Below are 16,044 nucleotides of genomic sequence, written 5' to 3' on the forward strand. Positions count from 1 at the left end.
TTTGTTACAGAATGCTATGTCACCTTCAGAGTCAAAAAGGATAATGTTATACAAGCTAAAACATAAATTAACTAAACAAAAAATGGAACAGAGAAAACACGTTAAATCTTTGACACTGTTAATAATTTAACTGTTAGAAGGAGGATACAAACACACAGAAAGCGGCGTACCTTCTCTCGGATTCCCATTAATTTATCACAAATCAAAAAGACATATAAAAAAAACATGAGAAATTAGAACGGACAGTTTTTTAGCGAATTTCCCTATAGGGAAGTAGCTATTACCGTAGGTCTCATGGTAAGACTTAGGCCCGGGACCGATTTACTTTTTCATTTTAATGTCCCCAGAGGCCAAAAACACCATTCGTTCAAATTTTTATATATGTATATATATATAGGTATATATATATATATAGATTTATATATATATATATATATATGTGTCCGTGAACACGATAACTTGAGTAATTTTTATCCGATTTTGATGAAATTTGGTTTGAAGGTGTAAGGCGGGATAAACTTGAATGAGTTCGCGATCCAGCATGATCGGACCATGGGAACAGGGTTTTATGGGGGGTTTTATGGGGTAAAAATTGGTTTTTCTCACTTTTTACCCTCAAAACACAAAATTTCCCAATTTTTCTCTAAACCTTCTTAAAGAGCTTAAAAAAACAAACAATTCAGTATAACAAAGTGTTTTTGTACGGTTATTGGTTACGGAGAAATCTAAAAAAATTTTAAATTTAAAATTCCCATGTTATTCTTATGGAGAATATTGTAAAATGTTGTAGTTTGCTTGTTTATGGATATATTTTGATCAAACTTGGCAAATTTATTTATTTTATAGTAAGCTATCAATATTTTACTAAAAACACACTACTTTATTAGTTTCCTTGTAGCAGCAAACCTAGGTACTCGTTAAACCTAATGTTATTTAAATAGATCATTTGAAAATCAATTCGGCCAAATGGAAATTCGCTTAGACGGCAGGTTTGCTGCGGCGGGGGTATTTTTTATTTTCTTGTAACCAACTGTACAACAATGCTTCAATATACATTACTGTTTGTTTTTTTAGCTCTACAAAATGGCTGCAATTAAAATTAAAAATTTTTTTAAGGGAAAAAATTAGAAAAAAAACTTTTTTTAATCTCACAACCACATAAGGTTTTCCTATTATTACCCCATCTGGTTCGCGAACTCATTCAAGCCACCCTACATGAGGCAAACCCCTATTGATGGCTTTATTTTGCCTGGCATCCACAATTAATAATCGTGATTAATCAGCTATCTTATCTTATCTTATCTAACAGGGGCAGGTCGAGACCTTAAAGCACTTCATCCGAAATCGAATTATTGCGCACCCCAGATACTTAATTGCTTTCTTGTTGACCTACAAGTTGAGGCGCCCAATGAATGCCTGTAGCTTACCAATTAGTTCATCCTCAGGAAGATATCTACCTCTAGCCATATTTCCAAGAGTTATCGATCTAGCGTGAGAGAGCTCGTTACAATCAAAGAGTAAGTGATCAGCTGTCTCTACTGACCTATCACAGTACCTACAGATCGGTTCACCATCATATAAGCCCATCCGTTGTAGATGTTTCCTGAATCTTCCATGACCAGTTATCAGTTCAACAATTAATTTAATTCTTCGTCTGTCTAGTCTCAAGAGGTCACAGGCAACCTTTTTGGAAGGCCTAAACAGAGTAAGCTTGCTGACCCTAAGAAGGGGAACATCGACCCAGCGTTTGCGATGCTTTTCCTTGGCCCATGACGCAATCGCAGAACATACACTGTTTCGTGAGATGCCACAGAAGGGTTGTGGGCCTAACAATGATGTCGCAGAAGCAGTATTTGCCAATCTGTCTGCAGCTTCATTTCCTTTAATGCCAGAGTGTCCTGGCACCCAGCAAAGCGTAAGGTCATTTCTCCTACCCAACTCAGACACAGAAGCAAGACAGTCCCACACGAGCCTGGAGTTGAATTCGTAAGAGTTTAATGCTTTTAAGGTCGCTTGACTATCAGTATAGGTATTGATTGTTTTGTCTCTGATATCTTTGTTAAGATGTTCTTGAGCACAAACTAGAATGGCAGTGACCTCCGCTTGAAAGACAGTTGGGTACACCCCCATTGGAAGACAAATACCAGTGCCTCCATTCATCCAATGCACACCTGCTCCAGTGCCCCCATTTTTGATCTTAGAACCATCAGTATAGCATTCTAAGTCACCTGTGGGTATGGGTCCTTTTCCGCCAGACCAATCCTTCCTATCTGGTATTAGTACTTTGAAAGGCTTTCCAAAGGAGTATTTTTTGGACATGTGATCTGAAGGTAAGTCCAATTCATCATTATGTACCACCTGAACAATTTTGGAGTGCCCTTTATTGTTTCCTGAGGCTATCCATAAGTTTTCGCATCTAAGGCGTTGGGCTGTTTTACTTGCTACCACCTTAATATAAATGTCAATAGGTAGCATGTCAAGCAGACAGTCAAGTGCCATTCCAGGACAGCTACTTACTGCCCCAGTTATCATAATAAGAGCAAGCCTCTGAACTCCTGCTAAAGCTTTAACAGCTATAGTTGATTCCATCTTTGGCCACCACACAAGCGAACCATATGTAAGGGCGGGTCGAACAACAGATACATACAGCCAGTGCAAAAGTTTAGGCTGTAACCCCCATGTGCCACTTACCATCCGCCTGCATGCCATAAGGGACCATTTGCCACGCTCAATGACTTTTTGAAGATGTGGTCCCCAGTGAAGTGATCTGTCCAAAATTACACCAAGATACTTCACCTGATTCTGCAGCTCTATTACAGTACCCTGCAGTCTTAGTGGGCCGATCCCATCCAGTTTCCTCCTTCTTGTGAAGGGTACCATTACAACTTTCCTGGGATTTATAGAGAGCCCAACTTCCTGGCACCAACGGTCCACTACCCTTAAAGCTCTATTCATAAGGTCAGTTATGGTTCCGTGGAACTTTCCAACCACAAGGATTGCAACATCATCAGCATAACCTAAGGCAAAAACCCCACTTTCGTTGAGGGTCCTTATAAGGTCGTCTGCTACCAAATTCCAAAGGAGAGGAGAAAGAACCCCCCCCCCCCTGAGGACATCCTCGAGTAGTTCTTGCCTCGATCGTATCATTATGGAGTGAGAGCCTAACCTTCCTACTGAGAAGCAAGGATTCAATCCATCTACATATTATACCGAGAAACCCTCTTGCTCTCACCGCATTAAGAATCGCTGGAGTACCAGTATTGTCAAAAGCACCTTGAATATCGAGAAAGGCACCCAGGGCCACTTCACTGCTCTCTAGAGCTTTCTCAATCTTACTTACAAGTTGGTGCAACGCAGTCTCGCATGATCTTCCTGAGACATACGCATGCTGATTAATATGTAAAGGATGTGTCCTAAGAGCTGTATCCATCATATATCTTGAGACCAACTTTTCTAGGATCTTAAGAAAGAAAGAAGATAGAGAAATGGGTCTAAATGACTTAGGGTCAGTGTAACTATCCCTTCCTGGTTTAGGAATAAATGCGATACGCAAATTACACCACCCTAAGGGAATGTGTCCTAGGGCTAAGCTGGCTCTGAAAAGTTTACAGAGTGGGTGTATAATTGTATCAAGACCCTCCTGCAAACAAACAGGTCTTACCTCATCAGGACCCGGCGATTTGAAGGGTCGTAATAAGCCAACAGCCCATCTTACCTTGCTGAAGGTGACTATGCGGCAAGCAGTGCTCCACATAGAATGAGTGGTACGACGGCCCAGGTTAGGCCGCTCTGGACTCACCTCCTCCTGCTGCACTTCAGAAACAATACAACCAGGGAAATGAGTTTTTACCATAACCTTTAGTATTTCGGTAGGTTCAAAAGCCATTACACCATCCGGTCCCTCAACGGCACCCAGAGTAACATGCCTGTCTCTAACAAGTACCTTATGTATTCTAGAAGTATCCTTGATACTCTCTAAATTTCCACAAAAATTTTTCCATGAAAGCCTTTTGGCCTTACGTACTGCATGGTTATATTCTGTGAGAGAGAGTTGTATGGTATATATCCCAATTATTGGTTATCTTTGCTCGCCTAAAGTGGGCCCTTACTCTCTTCCTAAGAGAGGCAAGTTCAGGACCCCACCAACTAGCCCTGTTGCTCTTTCCCTTGCTAAAAGGACAATTATCCTCAAAGGATGTAACTATGCACCTAGTTAGACGATCTGCCGCCTCGTCAAGCGCATCAACTGTGTTTATAGGAGATGTGTTCAGGTTTGAGGCAATTCTGCCCCGAAGATCAGCTCTGAAGGATGCCCAGTCGGTTTTAACTGGGCTCCTGAATAAGCGAACCTCGCCGCAGAAATTCCCCAACCCGAAGACAATGTGCCTATGATCAGACAGGGATGGCTCAAGGGACACTGATCAGTCAATAATCCTGTCAGCCATACCCGCCGAACACAGGGTAAGATCAATTACTGATTGGCCTATCCTGCTTAAAAAAGTTGGTTCTGAGCCTATGTTTGCAACAAGTAGGCCGCAAGAAGCTATGTATTCTAGAAGTGACCTACCTCGGTTGTTAGTGTCCCTGCATCCCCAGGCCGTATTATGGGCATTGGAGTCGCAGCCTATCACGAGTTCGGATCCAGACTCGTGTGCGAGGTCGACCAATCTTCTGACCTCGGCCGATGGGAACAGTCCATCGTCGCCTTGTGGCATGTAAACAGAGGCCAGCAGCAGTTTTATGTTGGATTTAGTACATACAGTCTTAATTACTGTTACGTCCCTCGAACAAAGCTCTAGAACTGGATTACATTTTAGCCCCTCTTTAACCCAAATGCAAGTTCTAGGGTGTGGTACAGATGCAGAGAAGATGCTACCCTTTATAGTTCCCATCCCCGCAATTCTAAAATTATTGATCCAGGGTTCCTGAATCAAGGCATAATATATTAATCAGCTATTAATCAATCTTTTTGAACTTGGTGTCCTTTGTCAATAGACAATAGACAATAGACAATGTTCTTTATTTACATATTTGTGGGAGTATAATAGTACATAATACATAAGACATAATACATAATAGTACATAATAGTACATGCGCCAAAACAAAAGATTTTAGATTGTCAAAGTTATACAATGCTCAAGATTTTTTTTTTGTTTATATATATAAATGTGATAACACAAAGTTAACATTTTGATGCCCAGAGAGAGCTCTCGTCGGCGGCGGCGCTGTGTCAGGTGTTCAGGAATTCTGATTCTGAGTAGTAGGGTCTTCCTTGGAGCCATTCCGTTAGCTGGTTCTTGAAACGTTGGGGTGGCTGGCTTCTTAGATGGTCGGGTAGGTGGTTGAAGAAGAGCGCTCCTTTGTATGAAGGTTTCTTCTCGAAAAGCGTTAGGCGGTGTAGTGGGAGGGTGAAATTTGTGGCATGTCTTGTGTTGTATGTATGTAGTTCATGATGTCTTAACTGTTGTGAGGTGACTGCATGCAGAATGGTTTCCCGAATGTAGAGTGAGGTTGCTGTGAGGATTTATTTTTAGTTGTTTAAAAGATTCCCGGCTGCTTTCTTGGTAGTGTAGTCCTGCTAGGCATCTGATTGCTCTTTTTTGTAGAGTAAGAATCTTTTCCATATTGGATGCTGATGTTCCTCCCCATGTCACTATTCCATATCTTAAGTGGGCTTCGAAAAGAGCAAAGTAGGCAACTTAAGCTATCTCCAGGCCACATATTTGTTTGAGTCTTCGAATTACGCGGGTACCTGATGAGAGTTTCTTGCCAAGTTGGTCGATGTGTTGCTTCCATGACAGTTTTGAGTCAATTGTGATACCTAGATATTTGGTTATGTTGCTTGCTTCCAGGCCGGGGAGAGGTGCTAAGTTTGTACTTTTATTTTTTGTGTTAAAAATAATTTGTACTGTTTTGTTTTCATTTAAGACCAGATCATTGTTTATACAGTAGTGTTTAGCTTGGTTGAGGCATGCAATCATGTTTGTTTCAAGCATTTCAGTAGCTTTATCAGAGATGGTAAGCACAGTATCGTCTGCATACATTATAGTGGAGCAGGCATCATCCATGCAGTTTGGCATGTCATTAGTGAGGAGGAGGAAGAGCACTGGTCCCAGTACAGATCCTTGTGGAACCCCTCTTTTTACACCAGTTGTTGGAGATTGGATTTTGTAGTTTATGTTATTTTGGGTGTGATTTATTTCTACCAGTTGCTTTCTTCCCTTGAGATAGCATTTAAACCATTCTGCTTCTTTACCTCCTACTCCTAGGGCTCTTAGTTTTTGTAGTAGCTGGTCGTGATTGAGACAATCAAAGGCTTTGCTAAAGTCAAGAAACAGGCTGGTCACTGAGCATCCTTCCTCCAATTGGTCTATGACATGTTCTGTCAACTGTATCAGGGCTGTTGTTGTAGATCTACCCCTGAGGAATCCGTGCTGTTTATTCGTGAGTAGGCTATGCCGTTCGAGATGGCTTAGGAGTCTAGCAAGTACAATTTTTTCAATTATTTTTGAGAATGTTGGGATCAGGGATATTGGCCGATAGCTGCTAGGTTCACTTCGTGGCCCTTTTTTATATTTTGGGTATATTTTGGCGGTCTTTAGAGCAGTTGGAAAAATTCCTTGCTGTAGGGATTTATTTATTATAATTGTGAGTGGTATTGTCAGTTCTTCTTTACATCTTTTAACCAGTTTTGAAGATAATTCATCAACACCAGAAGAGGTTTTAGGTTTTAAGGAGTCTATGGTCTTTTTTACTTCTTCAAAAGTTGTTAAATGGAATTCTAATTGCTCATTTGTGGCTGGGGCTAGGTCAGGGTATGTGGGCTTGGTGTTGCTATTGTTTGTTTGGAGTGTGTTTTCTGCTATTGTTGCAAAATATACGTTTAAGGATTTTGCTATTTCATGTGAGTCCAAGGTCGTTTTTCCATTTAGCTGAAGGCTGAGCTGATGGTTTGTATTAGTGGTTGCCTTTCTTTCATTATTTATTGTCTGCCACATTGCTTTTGATTTATTTTCTGCTTCATTAATGTATGCTACAGTTTGTTCTCGTCTCAGGTGTTTCAGTCTCAGGTCATATTCTCTCTTTCTTTCCGCTGTTTGTGCTTTGTGTTCTGTTAGGCCAGTAAGTTGTTCTATTTCTAGTGCACTGATGTACGCATTTTTCAGTCAGTTGCACTCATCATCCCAGACCTGTCTTTTTTTATTTTGTTTCCTTTTGAGTAGTTTCAGTGGGCAGGTTTCATTCAGTATAAGCTGAAGTGTACTGTGGAAAGAGTTGTAGGCAAGGTTGACGTCCTCTTCCATTAGAATCTCATCCCATTTTAGCGAATTTCCCTATAGGGAAGTAGCTATTACCGTAGGTGGCACGGTAAGACCTAGACCCGGGACCGATTTACTTTTTCATTTTGATGTCCCCAGAGGCCAAAAACACCATTCGTTCAAATTTTTATATATGTATATATATATAGACTTATATATATATATATATATATACGTCCGTGAACGCGATAACTTGAGTAATTTTTGTCCGATTTTGATGAAATTTGGTTTAAAGGTGTAAAGCGGGATAAACTTGAATGAGTTCGCGAACCAGCATGATCGGACCATGGGAACGGGGCTTTACGGGGGGTTTTATGGGGTAAAAATAGGTTTTTCTCACTTTTGACCCTCAAAACACAAAATTTCCCAATTTCTCTTTAGACCTTTTTAAAGAGCTTAAAAAAACAATTAATTTAGTATATAAAAGTATTTTTGTTCGGTTAATAGTAACGGAGAAAATTAAAAAAACTGTAAATTTAAAATTCCCATGTTATTCTTATGGAGAATATTGTCAAATGTTGTAGTTTGCTTGTTTATGGATATATTTTGTATTTTGATCAAATTGATTAATTTTGTAGGCCTACTAAGCTATCAATATTTTACAAAAAAACACACTTTATTAGTTTCCTTGTAGCAGCAAACCTAGGTACTCGTTAAACCTAATGTTATTAAAATATATTTTATTGAAAATCAATTAAGACAAATGGAAATTTGCTTAGTCGGCAGGTTTGCTGCGGCGGGGGTATTTGTGTTTGTAGTTTCTCCTTAAACAGCGTTAATTCTCTATTGGTGAATAGTCTTTTTCTTTCCTTTATAGTGTTGGGGATTTTTGTTGACATTTTAAGGGAACATGTTTGTGCTGTATGGTCAGATAAGCCTGTCAGGATGATAGAAGTCTGTACATTCTCAGGTTGTATGTTAGTACAGATCAAGTCTATTGATGTTTCTGTTTCACTTGTGATTCTCGTGGGAGGGAGGTTCATTCTCACTATGCCGTATGTAGTGAGTAGTTCTTGTAGTTTCGTGTTGTAGTAATTTTCAGTAAGATTGTCCACATTGATGTCTCCCATGATTACGGTTTCTTTGTTTGAGTTCATCATTCTATTAAGCTGTTCAGTTAGGACTTCTATTGAGCTGTCTAGTTTTGCCCTAGGTGGTCTGTAGACACCAAGTACCTGTATATTTCGCTTTTTTTTATCTCAAAGAGGGCAGTTTCACACACGAGTTCTGATTCAGCTCCACTAGTTTCAACAAGTGTTATTTCCTTTTCCTGGCCTTTCTTCACATATCCAGCAACTCCTCCTTTGATGTGGTCCTTTCTTGTGAATCCCCCAATAAGTGAGTAGCCCTCAATGCATGTTGTAGCAAGGTTCTCCTTTGATAGTCCATGTTCAGTTACCTATTATTAACAGGTCCGGGTTTTCATTGTAGAGGAAATGGCTAAGTCTTATCTAGTTTATTAGTTAGCCAGTTTATATTTTGGTGTGATATTTTTATGGTGTTTTGGTTGCTAAGGGATTGGTTTTCCTGAGAGCCGAGTTCCAGAGTGTCCGGGTTTTGTATTCTGTGTTCAGCTTGTGTCTCTTTTTGGGAGTAGTGCTTCGGACTAAAAAATGGTGTTGCAGTGTTTTCTGTTCAGGATGTAGGTTTGTTTGGATTTTATGTTCATCGATGATTGGGAGTGGGGTTGGTTGTTGTTGATTGTCTGTGCTCGAGTCTTTTGAGTATTTAGTGAGCTCTTTGATGTTGAATTTCAAATGATAAATAAGTTCTTTTATGTAAAATCAAAATCTGCCTTTTTTGTAATTTGTTGAAAATCTTATTTATCAATTTTTGTTTTATTTTTACCCATTAAATTTATTCCTGAATTTTGTTACTTATGAGACACCCTGTGTAGGCCTAATATATAAATAAGTAAATCAAATACATATTGTATCAAAATTCAAACTAATTGTGTTTTTGACCTCTGGGGGACATCAAAATGGAAAAGTAAATCGGTCCCGGGACTAGGTCTTACCTAGACCACAGTAATAGGAACATCCACAAAAATGTAGCTGACCTACTAGATAGGCCTATTGTTCACAAAGTAAAATCTTGTTGATTCTTTAGAGGAGGAAAATTATTTTATGAAATAAGTCATGATTGATCAGGAATAATGTCTACTTTAAAGCTCTTGTGGAGACTGAAAATTAATCGGAAAATATTCTGCTTGTACCAATTGCTGTTGCTTGATTTACTCAGTCTTGCTTGAAGTAAATCTACCTTTCCCTTTAGTATAATTGTAAATTCTCAAATTGTGAGTTATTGTTATTTGTTTATTTTTTAAATCGTATCAGTAAATGTTTGAACCTAAATACAATTTGATTTATCTAAAATGGATATAGACTATGACTATTTCACAATACACATTCTTAATATGGTGTTTTCTTAAAGCTGATCTACTTAGAAAGAGATATATGTTACAATGCAATGAATACAACTTGTTTTTATCTTTTTTATTTAATGATCAATCTCAGACATTTACAAGCATCCACAGGGCTTGGGGGCAGCGACCTTAGCCTCGTAGCTGGTGGAAGCAGAGGAGGTGTTGTCAGAGGCAGACACAGACTTCTTGGTCTTGCTGGCCTGGACCTTGTTGCCGAAAGCATCAGCGTATTTGTAGCTGTCGCTCTTAGCTGAACCTTCCCTGGTGCTGGCAGAAGCGTCTTGCTCAGTGGTGGCCTTCACGTATTTGTTTCCAAAAGCATCAGCCACAGCCAAACTCTCGGCACCTTCAGAAGCTGCAGACTTAGCTGACTTGTACTGAGACTGGTCAGACTTCTTCTCTTGGACCGAAGTGGCCTGAAATCCAAGTAAAGTTTGCTTTAGATAAAGTTTCTTTGGCACCTATTTCTGTTCTGGTACTGGGAAAAAGTACCTAGAAAATGTATTCCTAGTGTGATCATGTACAATGTTAACTTATTTTACCACTCTCGACAAAAAATGTTAAGTAGCAAATTGAAATATCTACGAGAAAATACTTTTGATTCTATCTGTGTTTTTCAGAGAAGATTTGTTCATACTAAAAAAGTTTCAAATATTATTATGGCTGCCTTTTTATCTTCTATATAACAGGTTTAACAAATTCTAAATAAACCGTTAGGACCTCCTACCTAACATTTCTGATGTCAATTACAGCTTTGATACATATTAAATCTTTTTAAATATATAAAATATGATTTTTTTTAATTTTTTAAAAGTATGTTTACAAACACATGTCTTTTAGTAAAAACTCTCCTTTTCAACCACTCCCTATTTAAAAAATTCCAATTAACTGGGAAATCAGCAAGGCAAAGAGAACAGTTTGGGGTCCAGTTGGCAAATGGCAATCATTTTAATAAAATAGATTTTTGTTTATATGGTTTTAGATTTTAAGGTGATAGTTATTCAAATAGCGGGAGCTGAGTAGTTGTAGATATTGATAAACAGATAAAATATAAAAGATGAAATATCCTTTAAATTTCAACCATTGATTGACCAATAAATAGTTTTTCCAAAATGGCCTCTCTTCCTTTATTTCAGATTTTTGGGACTTTAACTTACTTACGTTTTAATCACATTTTCAATATGTTTTAAATCACATCTGCAATGCTTTCATTAGTTTTCAAAATTATTTTACATTTTCAAAGAATTTGATACCTTTTTCAATGTGTTTTCATTACTTTTACAATAGCCCTATATTTTCAATAACTCACCAAGGCAACGGAGAGAAGGGCAAAGAAGGCAACAGCTACGGCAGTCCTCATGTTGAGATGTGTGTAGATTGATGCTGTGGAGATGTTGATGAGGTCTTATATACACCTACTGCACCTGTTCATCAGACCATAGTAATGTACAGTTGTTACAATCAGTTCCTAAGTAGCCGGCTGAAACAGGTGTTCTCACTTATTCACCTGAATTCTTTTGGGTGGGCAACAAATTACCACAGAGTTTTAGCAAATTTTCTTATAGGGAAGTTTAAGCTATTACCATAGGTGCCATGGCAAGCCTAGACCTAGAACTGATTTACTGTTTGGTTTGATGTCCTTAGAAGGCAACAAAAACTGTATGTTAAAAATCCATGTCCGTAAAACCTAAATTTATTGTAGGGAGTTCCTGAAAGAGCATGAATATGCTATAGAAATCTGGTAAAATAGGTTTACCTACAGCCGTTTTTAAAGTAGCCTTTTCAATTTAGTTCTTAGAATTGAAAAGATTCACTTTACCGCATTGTTAAGCGGAGCAAATCGAAGCTCTTTGGGATCAACTTGAATGCAAATTTTCTAACACATAAACTCAATAACGGCTGAACATTTTTCAGCCAAGCTTACCAAGGTTGTTTTCTCAAATGTTTGAATGGTTTAGATCAAACCAATTAAAATTTTTGATAATGCCTACAGAATATAATTTAAAAGTAACTCAAAGTTTTTAAATTTTAACATGGGTCTTATGGGTTGCCAAGATGGTTACAAAATAAATATGTAATTGTAAACAAAACAAAGCATATTTTAAAATCAAGCCACGACCTAAACACAGTGCAAAGGGAAAAAAGTTCGGATGATGACCACTGATCAAATAATACAGAAAAAGTCGGTTTACATTTAAGTCGCGATTTGTAAACAATTACTGATCGAATAGGTAGGCTACAGTATTTTACAGATTTGATTTACGTAGCTAAATAAGGTTACTTATAACAAATAACATTTATCTTAAACAATTCGTTGGTGAATCACATTCAAGGATCCATCTCATAAATGGCAAACTTAAACAGGTCCACAATGTAGGAAGTGGTGAAGTAAAGGCGAGCAGTGCGGAGTGTGGGAACGGTTTTTGGCAATGAGATAATTGTATCTAAAATACTAAAATGCTATGGGAAGGGAAGGAAACAGGTCCACGACGTAGGAAAAGGGAAGGAAGTAAAGGCTAAAGATGCGGAGTGTGGGAACCCTTTGTGGCAGTTAGATTAATGTATCTGCAATCCTAAAATGCTATAGAAAGGGAGGGAAACAGGTCCATGACATAGGAAGTGATGAAGGAAGTAGTAAAGGCAAGCAATCCGGAGTGTGGGAACAATATTATCTAAATAGGCTATTATTTACTTTGAAATATTTTTTATTATATCAACGTTGTCACACACACTTGTTGCCTATTGTTGAATGTTATTGTGTTGGCAACAACTTGGGGTATATTATTGCCCCAGAAGGATAAAGTATTTTTTGTGTTTTGTTTTACAAGAAAATACCTAATTCACATAAGAGTGCCATATTAAGGAAAATTTCAGAATTCTTTCTCAAAAACTGCCTGATATTTGTAGAAAATGAAGACAAGCAATAAACACCTGAAACACACAAACAACTACTTCTGGCAATGTTTTGAGATACTTGAATGTAGGACACTTGCTTGAAAACAATGCTTTTTCATAATATTGTTAAATGTACACAATTTAAGAAAACAAACCTCATAAGGTATGGTAACAACTATTTGTGCAATACTCTCAAAGCAGGCTATAGTCTTTAAAAAGTTACATCTGCTAAATCGTATGGATCCATGCAGGATTATTTCTGCCTAAACTGCAAAATCTGGCCAAGATTAAGAAAATATTGATTGGTTTAGGTTCAAGGTGACCAGATGACATTAGCAAGCAAACACAGGAAAAACAAAGGATACCGTATGTATGTAATGTCCACATCTTTACTAATTAAACTTGTTGTGGATGTTGATAGTTCTGAGCAAAAATTATAAGTTAAATTTATGAAATAGTTGTATTTTGTAATTATATCTATAATCATTTTATTTATTTATTGCTTTATTAAAAACCATGAAACGTGATTGCTCCGCTCAACCGTCTTTCACTGCTGTGAAAGCAATGCTAGTTTACTTACTTTACCTCATTGTTGTTTTACTTTACAGCACTGCTATTATAGTCAACACACCAATGAGGTTCAACTATTGAGAAAAAAGTAAAGTTGTAATGCTTCAATCGCCATCGCCAACTTACCAGGTGACAATGATAAATTCAATGGTATAGCCATTGACTATACACAGAATGGTATAGCTTGAGCTGGGAGTGGGAACACACATATTCTTCCCTAAAAATTGAACTAAATGATTTGCGAACTAATAGCTCCTGAAAGGTTTTTTTGAAAATGTCAGATAGTAAGTTCTAGTGAAATAGACAACATAGATAAGGGTTTAAACGGTTTGTAATAACCTTTACCACGCTAATCAAAGAAACGTTACGAGAAAATAGTATGTGTGCAACGTTTTTTATTGAGTATCCTCCACTTATGATAGTAATATGTTAAGAGATACTTTAATTCTGTTTATTTGAATTTTAATGATGTACTGTAGGCAAACTATGCCAATAGTGCACATTCATTAATGCAAAAAATTAATATTTGCCCATTTGTGCCTGAAAAGGTACTAAGAGTAAGAATGCTGCTAACAGTAGCCTACCAATTCCCTCAAAAAAATAAGCCTATGCAGAAAAATTATAGCTTATGATGTTTTACAAACCTTATTAACAAATGATCGTAGGTAAAAAGTTGTGTAGGCATCTCGTGTAATTAGCCTTTATGACACTCAAAGAAGGTTAAGGCCAACGATCATGTCACTTATTAAACAATTTTATGTTATACATTATATAACTTGTTGGTGGAGGAGCATATTTTCATCTGATCCTTAGAAAAAATACTGGGCCCTCTGAGAAGAAAATTCTTGCAGGGGCCCATGTTGGTGCTTATTTGTGCATTTAAAAATGACGAAGTTGCTGTAGTATATGAGATGCAAGGTTAATAAAAGGTTATTGAATGGTTTAGAACGTTCGCTGCTAATCGCCACATATATGCGACGCTGCGGTCATTGCCACCGACTGAGGTATACATTTTAATATTACACATAGATATGGTGTCACTTGGTAAGCAGTACACACAGACCACAGGCCAGTGAAGCAGGAAAGTAAAAAATCGTTTTGCCAACTATCAAATGACGTCACTAATCATTATATCCATAGACCAAGTGACGCACATTTGCGACAGACATTATAAATCAATATCATGAATAACAGACAACTGTAGACCACTGCAGAGAATTCAGGGCCTTCAAATAGACTGTTAGGAAGATAAGCTTTTTAATAACATTGGGACCATCGATTGGGACACTGACACAAATATGCGACTTCAGTCTATTTTGATGTAACCAGTCTGTGGGTAGACACCGGCTGTCACTGGTCCATATGAATGAAAAATTTAGTATTATGGCGGAAGTGAATGGGTTAAAAAAAGAAATAAGCCGAAGCCCTGGCTGTAAAATGGAGAAAACCATGCTCCCAAATTATCGGATGGTTGAGGATCCAAAGCCAGCTTTCCATCATTCGAGCAGTTTCGCTTAGGCTACGGGGAACTAGACGTAAAATTCTAAGCATTCAATTTGAAGATGGTGCCGCAATTCCCCCAGTGCTCTATTGAGCTTTCATTTTATTTCTTTATACATCCCAAGTAGCTAGTATTTTAAAATTAAAATCTTTTCTATGTAATTTTGTAAATAAAATCATTAATGGATAAAAAAAAAATTAAATTTAATGTATTTATAGTCAAAAATAATAAAAATCAAATTATAGCCAATAAACACTGAGGCTAAATTTCTATATCACTATCTATATATTAAAAGGCAAGGATATTTCTTTAAAACCATTTTTCTCAGCTTGTGTGCATCGTAGGGAAAATCTACCAATACTCTTAAAAAGATATTTTCTGTAGGTGTGCAGAATCCCATTATAAATTAAAATAGGCTAAAAATTACACACAAAAAATTAATTTAAAATAAAAAAAAAATTAACATAGGCCTTATTATGGGTTGCCGAGCTGGTGACGAAATATAAACAGAAAATCAAAACAAATGGAATAAATGTTTTACTTACAGTGTGGGGTGAAAATAGAGAAGTGTGTACATTAGATATTTTTGGTTGAGTTTTCGACCACTGGATCACCTCTAGTTAAAATTACAACATACTTCCAACTATCACATCACAGATTTTACCAATTGCAACTTTAACAAGAAAACCAAGAAACAAGAAAACGCCAAATAAAAAAGATTAATACAATTCCTTCTTCTCCGATGTCTAGATTGCTAGATTTTTAAAAGGTGCGCCAGGTTCGCTAATAAAATATATTGTAACTGTGTTTTTGACCACAGTTTCATCAGTTAAAAATTCAGTAACTTTTAATCCAGTCAATGACCATTTGTCCCATGTATTTATCTCATACAGCACCAAATGTCCATAAAAGTTTGGATTTAGGTTGTTCTTGACTAATTGTTATTTTCTGAACTAAGATATATGGATATCATATGTATTTGAAAATATGTAGTTTTTCGCCTTTTGGGACATAAAAAAATCTGCCTTGGGTCTGATACTGGGTTGGCTAGGAACTGAAAAAGCTTGCAGTTTAGAACTACATTTCTCTGTCAAGAGGGGGTCATGGTTCTATTTCAGAAGATTTGCTTTCGCTGTGGTTATACAGAAAACATCACAACATGTAACACGTTGGGTACAGTACAGTTCTACAACCCAACTGTTTTTACTACAGTCGTACATTCATCAAGCTTTGTATTGTTTGGCAACTGGTGAAATTACGGTATTTAAAAGAATAAAATATTGTCTATCTAAATATGCAAGGATCTATAGAGGAAGTTAAATAAAATAGCCAC

General features: G+C 37.3%; 1 protein-coding gene across 1 annotated transcript; it reads right to left on the reverse strand.

The window, feature by feature from the left end:
* Positions 1 to 9,800: 9,800 nt before the first annotated feature.
* Positions 9,801 to 11,161, reverse strand: LOC129003179 (uncharacterized). The gene is made up of 2 exons (XM_054431449.1): positions 11,055 to 11,161; positions 9,801 to 10,161 (listed from the first exon to the last, which is right to left on the reverse strand). Exons 1-2 carry the CDS (start codon positions 11,103 to 11,105, stop codon positions 9,841 to 9,843), a joined length of 372 nt encoding a protein of 123 aa, XP_054287424.1. The 5' UTR covers positions 11,106 to 11,161; the 3' UTR covers positions 9,801 to 9,840.
* Between the last annotated feature and the right edge of the window lie 4,883 nt (positions 11,162 to 16,044).

Source organism: Macrosteles quadrilineatus, unplaced genomic scaffold, assembly GCF_028750875.1.
Source record: "Macrosteles quadrilineatus isolate MER2022 unplaced genomic scaffold, UCM_ALF_1.0 Scaffold_9__3_contigs__length_116548681, whole genome shotgun sequence".
NCBI lineage: Eukaryota > Metazoa > Arthropoda > Insecta > Hemiptera > Cicadellidae > Macrosteles > Macrosteles quadrilineatus.